Source organism: Schistocerca nitens, chromosome 5 (assembly GCF_023898315.1).
Source record: "Schistocerca nitens isolate TAMUIC-IGC-003100 chromosome 5, iqSchNite1.1, whole genome shotgun sequence".
Taxonomy (NCBI): Eukaryota; Metazoa; Arthropoda; class Insecta; order Orthoptera; family Acrididae; genus Schistocerca; species Schistocerca nitens.
In genome coordinates this window covers 747,421,032-747,437,517 of record NC_064618.1, presented here as the reverse complement: position 1 = coordinate 747,437,517, position 16,486 = coordinate 747,421,032, and the positions used below count along the sequence as shown (strand labels likewise).

Here is a 16,486-nt window from a genome sequence, read left to right as displayed (position 1 = left end):
GGATTTTCCATTGTTTGATTTTATCCCATTCTGCTTTATAGAAAGCCTCCTCCAAATCTAGAAACATAATGTCAGTTTACTTGTTTTTCCTATATCTGGCCTTAGTGCTGGAATTACTTCTCAAGTGCCTTTATGTCTCTTGAAACCAAACTGGATCACACATAATCTACTTTAAGTTTCCTATTCTTTGATGAAGTATTCCCATAAGTAGTTTTGATGCACTTGATACTAGACTGCACTCAAAAGCACTCCGTTTGCAAGCCACAAGTGGCCTATTGGGACCATCCGACCGTCGTGTCATCCTCAGTTGAGGATGCAGATAGGAGGTGCGTGTGGTCAGCACACCGCTCTCCGGGTCGTTATGATGGTTTTCTTTGACCGGAGCCGCTACTATTCAGTCAAGTAGCTCCTCAATTGGCATCATGAGGCTGAGTGCACCCCGAAAAATGGCAACAGCGCATGGCGGCTGGATGGTCACCCATCCAAGTGCCGGCCACGCCCGACAGCGCTTAACTTCGGTGATCTCACGGGATTTTTTTTTTTTTTTTTTTTTTTTTTTTGTAACGTAATAAACTTTTATTTACAAATTAACAAAATACATTGCTTGATCAAAGGCATGTTTAGGTTTACATATACAGTAATCATATCTTTTCTTTTCGTATAGTCTTTCTTGTATTGTCTTTATGATTTAGTTCTCTCCATTAAGCAAATTTTGTGTTTTTTATTTGTCTGTTTTCTAGTCTTTTTTTTCCAGTTCCAGTTCTGTGTGCACTTATTAGAGCTGTAATTTTTTTTATGAATATTTAATGGCATTTAATGAGATTAATTTGGTTTGCGCCAAAAGATGGCGTCCTTTAAATCTGGTTAAACCTATTGACTAAGACATATTTCTATGGTACACTCAACAAAACTAAGTATAGACATATATATGAATAGTAAATTTGGCGAGAGTTGTTTGATTGTGGTTGGAGATAGGGAGAGGGGGAGAGAGAGAGAGGGGGGGCGGAGAGAGAGAGAGAGAGAGAGAGAGATAGAGAGGGAGAGAAAGTGAGAGGACAACATTTGATCCGGTGTATCCACTGTGGCAAGGCCGTTGCCTGATACTAGACTGACTATAAGAGAATTTTCACATGTATCAAATCTTGTTTTCTTTGGTCATGTAATAATGATATTCTTTTCCACAATAGAGCTCCTGCAGTTAGGTGAGTTTCATTCAAATGGTTATACAGTTCTTACTCTCCCCTTTGGTCTGATATTTCACCAGTAGCTTGGAATTTGTTCATTACAAGTTTGTGCAAAAGTTTTTGAAAGTCAGAAAAATCTATTTCATCTCTCCTATCTCCTATCACTTTCTTGCACTATGTCCTTATTTTCAGGGAGAATATAAAGTTTCTCAAAGTATTGTTTCCATATTCTCATCTTATTTTCTGTTTTCATTACCTAATAATAGTTTTCATCTCTAATAACCGTGTTCCTCATTCTGTGCTTTCTAAAATGACTGTTCATCAATATGTGTGCTGTATCTATGTTACTCTGTTTTACTTTTGCTTCTACTTCAAGGTCTTTCTGCTCCATCCATTTTTCTATAGGCTAATAATATTGGATAAACCAGATAATTTAGGATGATTTACCTCTACACTTTTACCTCCACACTACATATATATTCCATGAGCCACTATACAGTGCATGGCAATATTACTGATCTTGTGTTCTATTCCGTTCTCAAACTGAAAGAAGGAAAAATGGCTGGCCTCTATACACACCCTGATTTCTATTTTCTAACTCTTATTCTCAAGAGACCAATGTGACATAGGTGATGGTGGAGTAGAACTGTCACATAGTCTTCTTGAACAGAGTCTTCATAAATTTACCCAAAGTAGTTTCCCAGGAACTATGTTGTCTTTCTTCCAAGGCTTCCCATTTGAGTTCAATGAGCAATTCCCTTGTGCTTTTGTATCAGCTGTACTGGCCAGTTGCGATCCCAGGAGTGCTCCTCTGGATTCATTCTATAATTACAGTCACATCTGCTAGATAAGAACTCCAAATTGTGTAACAATACTCTATGACAGGTCTCAGTAGCATCTCGTATGTGATTTTCTATACAGATGTACTGTATACACTTTTCCTGAATCCTTCCAACAAATCAAAGTCTTCCATTTGGCATCTGTAATACAGAGTTTCCTTAATTCTTCCATTTCATATAATTTCTGAGTATTAACCCTAAATACTTACAAGATGTTCACCACTGATGTTGTAACAGGAAGAACAGTGGTTTTTTTTATTATTATAAGGAGACAGACCTTCCCATGAACCATGGACCCACCGCTGTTGGTGGGGAGGCTTGCGTGCCTCAGCAATACAGATAGCCGTACCATAGGTGCAACCACAACAGAGGGGTATCTGTTGAGAGGCCAGAAACACGTGTGGTTCCTGAAGAGGGGCAGCAGCCTTTTCACTAGTTGCAGGGGCAACAGTCTGGATGATTGATTGATCTGGCCTTGTAACACTAGCCAAAACGGCCTTACTGTGCTAGTACTGTGAACGGCTGAAAGCAAGGGGAAACTATGGCCGTAATTTTTCCCGAGGGCATGCAGCTTTACTGTATGATTAAATGATGATGGTGTCCTCTTGGGTAAAATATTCCGGAGGTAAAATAGTCCCCCATTCGGATCTCCAGGCAGTGACTACTCAGGAGGACGTCATTATCAGGAGAAAGAAAACTGGCATTCTACAGATCGGAGCGTGGAATGTCGGATCCCTTAATCGGGCAGGTACCGTATTTACTTGAATCTAAGCCGCACTCGAATCTAAGCCGCACCTGAAAAATGAGACTCGAAATAAAGGAAAAACAAAATTTCTCGAATCTAAGCCGCACCTGAAATTTGAGAATCGAAATTCAAGGGGAGAGAAAAGTTTTAGGCTGCACCTCCAAATCGAAACAAAGTTGGTCCATTGTAATATGGGACACAATTTAGGTCGAATGAATGACGATACAGCTACAGTAGTTTGGTTCGAGTCGTAAGCATAGCAGTTAAGCTTTACCAGGTAGCCATTGCTAGGCGTCAGGCGCTCCGTCCATATTTATACGGGTACCCTTCCTTTTTCACATGCTTCGTCTGGTTTGAATCGATTGCTTATTTTGCTTTGATCTGATAAGTGCCGTTTTCTTTGTTATAGGTGTTTATGTCACTTTAAGCTGAAAATGCATTACTGTACTGTGTCATGCATTGTTTGTCACATTCTGATAGTGAGTGTTTACGGCCTGTTGCCGCTCGCGGCATGGCTTGCTTTTGTGCACGCTACCGCCGCTTACAATAAAAAAAAAAAAAAAAGAATGGAATCGTCTCATTAGCGAAACAATGGCAAGAGACTGCTATTTGTTGTTACTTACACTGCTGCTTTCTTTGATAATGACCAACAAGAACCAAATAATAGACTGCGTATGATAGATGATGTTCTGAACGAGAGTTAGGCGAAAATTTTTCTCCATTTGAAAATCTTTGTGGCCGCTTCTTTAGTACATCAAATTTTGCACAGAAATTAGAGTCATCTTAGATTTAAAAATCTAGTCAGTTGCCGTGCTTCATTTCTGACTGTATCACTATTAGGCATAAGAATAATACGAACATAAACATGACACTATACGTATATTCTTCCGCGTTTGCTGTTGTCTCACTCTAGTTTAGTAGTTTATTAGGCAGACAGGATTTAAACGAGATAGCAGCAAACACGAAAGAATACATGGCAGAATGTTTATATTCATATTATTCTTATGGTGAAGAGAATAATGCATGTGATTCACATTTCATCAGGTTCCTATTAGCAACCATCTCTTCTCACAGGTAGGAAAAAATTCAGAACCTAGAGTTGACTATATTGACTAACATCCCAAACAGTCTTGCCAGTCGGATTTTCGTAGTACATTGAAATTCTGCTACATTCGAAGATGAGTAATACGGAATTTGTATTTACTTCGTTGGATAATGTATGAAAATGCCGTGGTCGAAACTCGGGGCGGAGAAAAAAAGCTCGTCTTCCACCTTTTTTTTTAATTTATTTACTGACGCAGAGGTTTTGGCGCCAGTATTTATCTTTGTGCCTACAAAGCATGCCTGTGTAGCGCTACATGTATTCGATGGCAGAAGTTAGTTGTGGCGGCACCTATCGACATTTTTCAGAACTTCCGCTTGCTTTGCACTCGATTCTAAGCCGCAGGCGGTTTTTTGGATTACAAAAACTGGAAAAAAAAGTGCGGCTTAGATTCGAGTAAATATGGTAGGTTAGAAAATTTAAAAAGGGAAATGGATAGGTTAAAGTTAGATATAGTGGGAATTAGTGAAGTTCGGTAGCAGGAGGAACAAGACTTTTGGTCAGGCGAGTACAGGGTTATAAATACAAAATCAAATAGGGGTAATGCAGGAGTAGGTTTAATACTGAGTAAAAAAATAGGAGTGCGAGTAAGCTACTACAAACAGCATAGTGAACGCATTATTGTGTCCAAGATAGACACGAAGCCCACGCCTACCACAGTAGTACAAGTTTATATGCCAACTAGCTCTGCAGATGACAAAGAATTTGAAGAAATGTATGATGAAATAAAAGAAATTATTCAGATAGTGAAGGGAGAAGAAAATTTAATAGTCATGGGTGACTGGAATTTGGTAGTAGGAAAAGGGAGAGAAGGAAACGTAGTAGGTGAATATGGATTGGGGCTAAGAAATGAAAGAGGAACCCGCCTGGTAGAATTTTGCACAGAGCATAACTTAATCATAGCTAACACTTGGTTCAAGAATCACAAAAGAAGGTTGTATACATGGAATAAGCCTGGAGATACTGACAGGTTTCAGATAGATTATATAATGGTAAGACAGAGATTTAGGAATCAGGTTTTAAATTGTAAGACATTTGCAGGGGCAGATGTGGACTCTGACCACAATCTATTGGTTATGAACTGTAGATTAAAACTGAAGAAACTGCAAAAAGGTGGGAATTTAAGGAGGTGGGACCTGGATAAACTGAAAGAACCAGAGGTTGTACAGAGTTTCAAGGAGAGCATAAGGGAACAATTGACAGGAATGGGGGAAAGAAGTACAGTAGATGAAGAATGGGTAGCTTTGAGGGATGAAGTAGTGAAGGCAGCAGAGGATAAAGTAGGTAAAAAGACGAGGGCTGCTAGAAGTCCTTGGGTAACAGAAGAAATATTGAACTTAATTGATGAAACGAGAAAATATAAAAATGCATTAAATGAAGCAGGCAAAAAGGAATACAAAGGTCTCAAAAATGAGATTGACAGGAAGTGCAAAATGGCTAAGCAGGGATGGCTAGAGGACAAATGTAAAGATGTAGAGGCTTATCTCACTAGGGGTAAGATAGATACTGCCTACAGGAAAATTAAAGAGGCCTTTGGAGATAAGAGAACCACTTGTATGAATATCAAGCGCTCAGATGGAAACCCAGTTCTAAGCAAAGAAGGGAAAGCAGAAAGGTGGAAGGAGTATATAGAGGATCTATACAAGGGTGATGTACTTAAGGACAATATTATGGAAATGGAAGAGGATGTAGATGAAGATGAAATGGGAGGTATGATACTGCATGAAGAGTTTGACAAAGCAATGAAAGACCTGAGTCAAAACAAGGCCCCGGGAGTAGACAACATTCCATTAGAACTACTGACGGCCTTGGGAGAGCCAGTCCTGACAAAACTCTACCATCTGGTGAGCAAGATATATGAGACAGGTGAAATACCCTCAGACTTAAAGAAGAATATAATAATTCCAATCCCAAAGAAAGCAGGTGTTGACAGATGCAAAAATTACCAAACTATCAGTTTAATAAGTCACGGCTGCAAAATACTAACACGAATTCTTTACTGACAAATGGAAAAATTAGTAGAAGCTGACCTCGGGGAAGATCAGTTTGGATTCCGTAGAAATATTGGAACATGTGAGGCAAACTGACCCTACGACTTATCTTAGAAGCTAGATTAAGGAAAGGCAAACCTACATTTCTAGCATTTGTAGACTTAGAGAAAGCTTTTGACAATGTTGACTGGAATACTCTCTTTCAAATTCTAAAGGTGGCAGGGGTAAAATACAGGGAGCGAAAGGCTATTTACAATTTGTACAGAAACCAGATGGCAGTTATAAGAGTCGAGGGGCATGAAAGGGAAGCAGTGGTTGGGAAGGGAGTGAGACAGGGTTGTAGCCTCTCCCCAATGTTATTCAATCTGTATATTGAGCAAGCAGTGAAGGAAACAAAAGAAAAATTTGGAGTAGGTATTAAAATCCATGGAGAAGAAATAAAAACTTTGAGGTTTGCCAATGACATTTTAATTCTGTCAGAGACAGCAAAGGACTTGGAAGAGCAGTTGAACGGAATGGATAGGTCTTGAAAGGAGGATATAAGATGAACATAAACAAAAGCAAAACGAGGATAATGGAATGTAGTCAAATTAAGTCGGATGATGCTGAGGGAATTAGATTAGGAAATGAGACACTTAAAGTAGTAAAGGAGTTTTGCTATTTGGGGAGCAAAATAACTGATGATGGTCGAAGTACAGAGGATATAAAATGTAGACTGGCAATGGCAAGGAAAGCGTTTCTGAAGAAGAGAAATTTGTTAATATCGAGTATTGATTTAAGTGTCAGGAAGTCGTTTCTAAAAGTATTTGTATGGAGTGTAGCCATGTATGGAAATGAAACATGGACAATAAATAGTTTGGACATGAAGAGAATAGAAGCTTTTGAAATTGGTGCTACAGAAGAATGCTGAAGATTAGATGGGTAGATCACATAACTAATGAGGAGGTATTGAATAGGATTGGGGAGAAGAGAAATTTGTGGCACAACTTGACTAGAAGAAGGGATCGGTTGGTAGCACATGTTCTGAGACATCAAGGGATCACCAATTTAGTATTGGAGGGGAGCGTGGAGGGTAAAAATCGTAGAGGGAGACCAAGAGATGAATACACTAAGCAGATTCAGAAGGATGTAGGTTGCAGTAGTTACTGGGAGATGAAGAAACTTGCACAGGATAGAGTAGGATGGAGAACTGCATCAAACCAGTCTCAGGACTGAAGACCACAACAACAACAACAACAACAAGGAGCCAGAATGACTAGTCAGTAAGTGAAAAATTAGGGCTATCCATACATTATTGCTAGTATACTTAATAGAATGTAGCCAGCAGTGGGTACATCTGTCAGTTGATTATAACCTAATTTATTTAAAATGGTTTCTGAGACAATAACCAACTCAATACTGTGCATAAGGAATAACTTTTATAACAAAATAGCCTCTACAGTTAGTGCAGTGTCTGTATTTGAAAGTGTCTGTATTTGAAAGTGTCTGTATATTATTTTATTCATGACTGTAATTTTCAGCAAATGAAGTATTATTTTTTTAGGATAAATTTCAGTAATCAGTTGCAAAAATTATTACTATCTTTACCGGTCTTGACAAATTAATTTGTCATCTTCACAAGCCTGCAAAATTAGGGATGTAATAAATATTTAGACCTTGGTTATATATTTATGTGAAGTATAAAAAGTATATTGTCAATGACCTTGCTGCAGTGGTAATACCAGTCCCCATCAGATCACTGAAGTTAAGTGCTGTCAGGCTTGCCTAGCACTTGGATGGGTGACCGTCTGGCCTGCAAAGGGCTGTTTGCAATCAGGGTGCACTCAGCCCTTTTGAGGCAAATTGGGGAGCTACTTGATTGAGAAGAAACAGCTTTGATCATGAAAACTGACAACAGCCAGGAGAGCATTTTGCTGACCACATACCCCTCCATATCTGCATCCAGGAATGCCCATAGGCTGAAGATGACATGGCAGTTGGTCAGTACCTTTAGGATCTTCCGAGACCTGTTCAAACGGAGGTTTTATGAAAATTATATTAGAGAAACTTAGTGTCTGCTAAACTAAGTATTTGTAAGTTTTTGTAACACACTTTTATACTTCATATAAATGTACAGCCAAGGTCTAAAATTTGTAATATCCCTAATTTTATAAACTTCTGACAATGAAAAATTAAGTTGTCAAACTGGTAAAGATAATAAAAATTTATATCCTGGGGAAAAAGAAAAAAAAAAGGTGTCTGTAAAGTTTGATGAAAAGTGGATGTCCTTGCTGATGATCTACAACCATATTAACCCTAGGACGCCCAAGCCTTTTTTCCTAACTTGGATGCCTAAGGGGTGGAGGGGGGTTGGGGGGAGGGGGGGGTAGGGGCGGCGAGCCCACGGGTATAAAATTATTAAATAAGTTTACTGATGAAAAATTACAAGTTTCAAAACGGTTTATGTATTTTAACTAAGGCATCGGTTTATAAATGTTGTTAATTGTTATAAATATTGGATTGAGTAAATAAAAAATTGACATATTACAATACAAAATACAGATGTGTTCATATACAATAGACTACTCTGATTCCTCAACTTCAAGGCAAGAGACACACTTCACAATTTTTTCTAAATGTATGTTACACACATGTTCATGACACTGTCCACAATACTGTTTTGGTTTACTTAGATTGTTGTACTTCTGCTTCTTTGTTTTAGCTTCTCTTACACAAATATGGCACCGACCTTTCCCTGCAGGAGGCTGACGTGCTTCTGTTGTCACTTCTTTGATTTTCTTTTGTACAAAAGTCTCCACTGATTGAACAATTTGGTTAGATAACCCTCTTGTATTGGCACTTCTTTCTTCTATCTGTAATTTCCCTAGTTCCATCCCAGCTTGCGGAAGACAAAGTTTCCATTTGTTGTGTTTCTTTTCATCCCATCTTGGATGTTGCTGGATGAATATGGTGGTTTCATTGACAGCACAAATGTCGATGAGAGAGTAAAATACAGATAGAGGCCATCTCTTTGTTCCCCTATTGCAGGTGTACATACGCACCATTCGATCTATGGTATCAAGTCCACCTTTAGTGGAATTATAATATGCATTTATCTTGGTTTTATTCTTCTCTCCTCCAACAATGCCTTTATCTTGGTGCATTGTTGACAACATCAGTAAGTTTTTACTTGGTTTTCGTTTTTGCTATGTAGGACACCAAAGTTACTGGAGGCCTACCTGTTGATGGGTCTGTGAACAAGAACATTGATGAATATAGCTCTCGATTTGATGTGTTCTTCATTATGTCTGGAATATGCTTCCTGTTTGACTGGAGAGTTCCTCCTGTAGTAACTTTGTAGTCTTGGTATAACTCTTCCGCCAAATCCACCGATGTGTAGCATCGGTCTGTAGTAATATTTCGACCAGTATTTTTCACAGGTGCTACCAGACGTTTGACGACAGCTGCTGAACCCTGTTCTTCTTTTGACAAATTCTCAACATTACCTGCATACGGTTCCATATTCAAGACGTATCTGTCAACTGCATCGGACATCATGCATTAAGGATGCCATACATGCCCAGTTTATCCTTCATAAATACTTTGAAGGGGCAGCACCCTCTAAACAAGCTGAGCATCTCATCAATGATGAGGTGGACCACTGGTTTATACAGTAGTGGAAACCTATCATTCACTTTGTTCAAAACATCACGGATTGCTGTGAACTTGTCTGCTTCCCTTCTTAGCTGGTGGGTACTTTTGTCATCAAACCTTATGATTGCAATAAGTTCCTTGAAATGTTCTCTTGCCATAATACCCTTGTAAATTGGCCGACCCATTAGGTCTGACCAAAGATTGTGTACACTGACAGAATTGTCCTTATTTGCACCCATAAGTATCAGGATTCCTATAAAGGCATACAATTCTTTCTCATTAGTCAAAGTAACATTTCGCCTAACTGCCTCTTCATTTGAATGTTTTACTACAACATCCATGATGTCAGGCATAAGAAGTAACTTCAAGGCTTCTCCAGGTGAATGGCAAACACCAGCTGTAGTTACCCCTGCCTGCTCTCTTACTATATTAGCAACAGACCTCCGAGGAATTCTAGGCTGTGTGGTTACGTACCTTCTTACAGACTTGGCCACAATAACATCCTGATGGTCACTGCCTGAAGCTGTGCTATCTTCATCTTCTCTAACATCCACATCACTTTCCTGATCTGAATCATACTCCTTAACACCATCCTCATATTCACTTTCACTCCCTGAGTCAGAATCTTCATCTAAAATTTCATTCAGAACTCTTTCTAAAGATGAGTCACGTATTCTTTTAGTCATTTCTAAGTGCGGGTGTGAACAGTAGGGAACTGCACTAACTCACTGCAAGTTTACAAGACAAATAACAGCTGACTGACCTCAACAATCACTTCCTCTGAAAGTAAACCGATTGTTGTGAATATCAAGAATACCAACCTACAAGAAACTAACTTGCATTGTTGTAGAGATGAGAAATACGAAATCCTACTAAGGGAAATTTTCTACAGCATGGTAGCCTGGGGGGGGGGGGGGGTTGTTGGACCCATAATAAGTTTATTTACTTATTTTTTTTAACGAACAAACAATAACTCAAAGGGAATATGCATTATGAAAGTTACTAGAGCAAAAGCAGGGGACATAAAAAAAATTGTGGGTTCAACGAACCCCCCCCCCCCTTAGGCATCCTAGGGTTAAATAATGAAATGTATATTCAAATCACAAATAAGATATTACATCTACTGTATAGTTTACTAACGACACATGAAAATTTATCTATAATTCAGATGTAGATTGTCAGCAGTGTCTGTTTCTTCACAGAAACTCATGTCTGATGGGCATTTGCATCAGACTACACAGACACTGTCAAATACAGAAACTGCACTAACTGTATTTCATGCCAAAGCAAGTAAAAATGATGTTATAAATGTTCTCTCTCCTGATGTGGAAATCACAAAAACAGGTTCAAGCATTACTGAATGTGTGCACTATGACATATGGATGTTTGGATTGGTCCAGGATACATGCATATATGGTCAAAGGTTAACTGCTTGCAATAAGTTGGAAATCTAGGTTCGAGACCCAGTCTGGCAAAACTTTTCATATGTCTATAGTAAACCATACAGCTGATGTACTATTGTATTTACAATTTGCAAATACATTTCATAATATAGCCTCTATCTGCACAATACAAACACAAATAGAAATCAGTAAGCGGTGTTCGGTTGAATGTTAATTCGTAAAGATACTTTGATGGCCAGGTTGAGATTAATGAAAGGAGGATGGCTGATGGTATAAAGTTCTGATAACCAAATTGTGTTCCATTGAGGGAGCATTAAAGACACTGCTGATGGAGATCCAACAATCAGATGCAAAGCTCAGCTGTGTGTTTGGTGCAGTAAGCAAGGAGAAAGCTACATACCAGCTCTGCACTACACAATTCTCAGACTCTGTGAAAGCTGTCAATATACGGAAAAAATTACCTCTCCAGTTGGGCAACTGAATCAATATATTTGATGCTCCATCAATGATGTCACAAAATTTTCTTTACTAGCATTAGTACTACAAGAGCACTGTAGATAAATAGTTTCTGAATTGCATAACTAACAGAAGTTAATAACTCTCATTAATGACATAAGTGGACTAAATTTTAATTTTAGCTGTACCATCCAAATGCAGATTATAAATAATGCTAGTCTCTGTTATTCTTGACTGACCTTTATGATTACATTTATGTAACAGCATATGTCAATGAATCATAATTTTGTACATGAGGCAAATATGTCACTATATGAGGCAAAAATGTCACTACTGAACACTTGTAATTTCATGTTAAGATTTGCAATAATGAATGGTATTAATATTAATGAATGGGTGACAATATCATATTTCTGCAACTGTAAGAGTTAGAGTATAATTGTCAAGGATAACAGTTCTCATAGTGACCGATACAGAGTTTGTCACACTCACCAAAATGGCTTATAACATCACCACATGTTTTCACATCATCTGGAAACTCTGGTAATCCCTTTAACTTCCTAAAAATCAGACCTGGATGAAATTCAAATAAGCCTGTAAGAAGATTTAGCCTCCCTCTATGTGGCATTCCAATTACTATTTCCTCAAGTCCATCTGGAAAAAAAGAAAAAAAAGAAAAAAAAATCTTTTCTAAAGAAACATTTTAAAATATGTTAAGTTATATGAATATGGTGGCTGTAAAGAATGGTAAGGGATACTCAATGAGAAACAGATTGTTGCGTGTAAAACATGGTACGTGATGTGCTTTAATCATATTAGTTGACAGTTCCACAATAAACTGGGAAATGGCAGCTCTACCTCTAATTTCAGATTATCACTGATGGCAATTTTCTGAGGTTTTTTGCATGTAAACAGTGGTAAGTACAAAAATGTGGCTGCAAGTAACAGTAATGTGTGTGATGTTCATGCCAGGAAGATACTTTTGTACTAAACCAAGGACGATGGGGATAACTATGACTCAGATAAGGATTCTCAATATGTTCCTAAATGCATATGTGCCTCCACAGTTGTTGCTAATCGGATAAATGTGAATAATTCTTTCAACAAGTAAACAATGTTCGAAGAATGTGTCATTTTCCACTTTTGCTGTATTAACGTTAGTTTTTCAGAACTACTTTCAATCTTCTAGGCCATTCTCAATTGATTTTGTGGTTCTGCCCAAAATAATATATATTATATTTCCTCCACAAATAGAAATATAATTGTATGAATTCAAACATGTTTTACAATGAAAAATCCAGGATGGAATGTACAATATTATGAAAAGGAAAGTTGCTACTCACCATATAGTGGAGATGCTGAGTCACAGATAGCCTCCCCAACTCTCCCCTGCCCTCCGTCTAACCTGCAGCACTTCACTGTCTGCCAAAGCCACCATACTATTCTTCCCCCTCCCTGCCCCAGCCTCCTCCTTACCCCCACCCATTTGCCACTCCCATCATGCACTGATGCTGCTGCTTGCATTGTGTTTTCAGTTGCCTGGGACTGCAGTCATGCATGTGAGCTTCATTTATGCGTGCGTTCGTGTGTACGTGTGTGTGTGTGTGTGTGTGTGTGTGTGTGTGTGTGTTGTGTGTGTCTACGTCTGTTGCTGACGAAGACCTTAATGGCTGAAAGCTTTATTTATTTGTGACTGTCTTTTTGTTGTGCCTATCTGTGACTCAGCCCCTCCGCTGTATGGTGAGTAGCAACTTTCCTTTTCATAAATAAATACAAATTACAAATGTTTTATTACATCTTTGAGCACATTTACATGCAGTTGGTGTCATCAGTGTTAGCACAATAATATTAATATAAACTTGGACAAATGTCATTAACTACAATATAATAATCCAAGACAGATATAATAACCTGAGATGGATACAATACATATTTATGCAAATGTCAATAACAACAAAAAGTTTCCTAACAGATCAATTACAAGATAAATGAACTACATAGTTCAGTGAATGACAAATAAATAATCAAACAGATAATTAACAATATGTACATGAAACAGTGATAAAACTGTTGCACAGTGTGGCATAAGTATAGTTTGCAGTTAATTTATTGTTCATTCTCATAAGAAAAGTGGATCATTTGTCACATACTCAAGGAACTCTTGAGCAGGGTAAATTCTTTTACTATTCATCCACCTTGAAAGACTAGTTTTAAATTTTTTTACTGGAGGACAAAGATATTTGTAACTGTTAAGTGTCTTTGCAATCCTAGCATATAGCATATTAATTGTATGTCCACTTCTTATGTTGCGGTCATGAACTGTCCTCCTTAAGTCAAATTTACTCAGATTCTCTTTAACAAAGACAAAGCAGTTGTAAATATATGGGCCAGGCACTGTCATTATATTTGGTTGCTTAAAATAATCTCAGCATGATTCATATGGGCTAAGTCCTGCTATGCACTTTATGGCTTTCTTTTGTCATTTAAACAGTAATTTTGAGCCTATGAAATTTCCCCCTAATAGTATTCCATAACTCAGGTGGGAATGGAAGAGTGCAAAATATGCATATAACAGAAGTTCTTTACTGACACTGCTCCTCAGCTTGTACAGTAGATAGATAGATAGATGACACATACCAGTTTGCCACATAACTACCCTGTGTGGATATCCCAGCTGAGCTTTTGATCTATGTGAAGTCCTGTTAATTTTACTGGTTCGTTATCATGACTGAGAGCATTCAGATTGAATACAATAGCTTCAGTTTTACTATCATTCTTCTGCAGTACATTTGCCTCAATCCAAGTAGTGCATCTCTCCATTGCCACTGCCATGCTGTGTTGCATATTTTCAAGGTTGGTATCACATGTGATCAGTGTTGTGTCACCAGTATATCATACTGCATCACATGGTACAATTGTAGGTAAATCATTTATATAAATAATGAAAAAGAAAGGTCCAAGAACAGATCCTTGAGGTACACCCTTTACAACTGGGAGAAATTCTGACATTTGATTATTTTCCTTAACTAACTGTATTGTATTGTCCAAGTAAGACTGCATTAGGCATAGTGCATTCTCTCTCATTTTGTAGTGGTAGAGCTTTTTTATGAGAATATTGTGGGAGACCATATCAAAAGCTTTCCTCAGGTCCAACAGTATTGCACAGAAAATATATTTATTTTCAAAGCAATTGTACATTTTTACTACCATGCTCTCTCAACTGCTTTGACTGTAGAAAGGCTGGATCTGAAATCATACTGTGAGGAGGTAAGTATATCATTATGTTAAAAATATTGACTTATCTGTTTATGCATTCAGTATTCTATTATTTTTTATATTATGGATATAAGTGATATTTGTTGATAGTTATCTGGAGATGCTATATCTCCTTTCTTATGTACTAGTTTAACTACAGATCCTTCTAAACATTTCGGATAATTACCTTCATTTATAATTTTGTTGATTAAGTCAGTGGCATTACAATTTGATTTCTGATATATTTAATAACATAATTTAAGAGACCATAGTAATCTTCTGCTCTAGAATTACTGAGGTTTGCTATTGATTCATTGACCATCTTCTTAGTTACACGAGTCCACTGAAAGTTGTCTGTCTGCTTACTGTTCATTTCTGGCAGCAGTACCTCTGCCTTATTCACATCGTCCATTAATGCTGTTATCTGACTGAGGACTGACAAAATGTGCGTTTAGAATATCGGGTGAAATTGGTGTTTGGTATGCTTTATCATTTCAGTTTATTTCTGTTTTAATAATTTCCCATGCAGCTTTGCATTTATTCACTGAGTTCAGTATATATGTATCATCTGATAGAGTAGCATTATGATTCTTATTCTACCTAGATGGTGTACCAGCTTTTTAGATTTTGTGGCTTGGTGTAATGATTTTGCTTCAATATTTTCTTGCAGTGTTTAGGACAACATGGTTCAAAATTTTCAGTTAACAGTTCTAAAAATTTGTTGGTAGATTCATTTGCACCTGCAGTGGTTATTATTTTATCCCATTTTATTAAATTCAATTTACTTATCAACTTGTTTAGCTTTGATTCATTAATTGGTCTTATAATTTTTCTATAGTCTATGGAAGTTTCAGCTGCTTTGCAGTTAACAGTTTGTCTGAGCCATAGTCCCTCATGACCTGAAATGACTAACTTGATTGTGTCGAATTCTGTTTCGTTTAGATGAAAATTACATATCATGTTATCTAGACACACTTCCTATCATGTGGGTTTGTCATTTACGCAACTGAAGTTAAGGGATCTTAATGTATTTAGCAAGTGATCTATATTTATATTCGTAAACCTAATAACTATACTGATATCACCAAATATTAGTATTCTGCACTCTTTGTATTTGAGTAGCTAGAGTATCAGTTTCTTCAGAAGCTCCACAAATGGGTTTTCATTGTGTTTTGGGGGACATTATACTGAAGCTATTATAATTTCCTGTTTTGGCAAGATTATGGCTGCAGCTTCAAATTTTGTTTCTATGCACAGTCCACTTACATCTATAACTTCACACATTAGGTTCACAATATTTTTAACATATACAGATACACCACAAGGTTAATACTTGTTCTATAGTAGTTGGCTGCCAATTCACATACACATGGTACACTTAATTTTAGTTCCTCATTGCTAAGCCAGTGTTCATTTATTGAAATCATAGTGCAGTTTAAGTTTTCCAGCAATACTGCAGTTCATTAAGTTTGCTCTTAAGAGACTGCACATTAATATGTAAGAACATTACACTTGTACTTATCATAATATTGTAAGCATATTTTAAATACATTACCTGCAACAGAAAACAATGCTTTATGTACTGAAATGTCAACATCTTGAAACTAATAGAAAACACAAATTTCAAGATGCTGCCATTTCAATATGTAAGTTTATTGCAGATGAATGTATTTAAAATACATTTACTTTCACATCATTATATTTCTATTTGTGGAAGTAATATAATATAATCTATCTTGTACTAAACGACAAAATCACTTGAGAATGGCCAAGAAAGCTGAAAGTAGTTGTGAATAAATAAAATTAATGCAGCAAAGGTAGAAAATGACACCATCTTTTAATAAATTCATTACTGTGGTACCTACTATGAAAAAATGT

The 16,486-nt window shown here is 37.2% G+C and overlaps 1 protein-coding gene across 1 annotated transcript in view; it reads right to left on the bottom strand.

Annotated features, from left to right (window-relative positions):
• LOC126260926 (probable 2-oxoglutarate dehydrogenase E1 component DHKTD1 homolog, mitochondrial) overlaps window positions 1–16,486 on the bottom strand; it is a 322,465-nt gene that overhangs the window by 212,007 nt on the left and 93,972 nt on the right. The window contains exon 5 of the mRNA XM_049958422.1: window positions 11,846–12,007. Coding sequence (XP_049814379.1) covers window positions 11,846–12,007 — 162 coding nt within the window. The remainder of the gene's footprint in view (window positions 1–11,845; window positions 12,008–16,486) is intronic.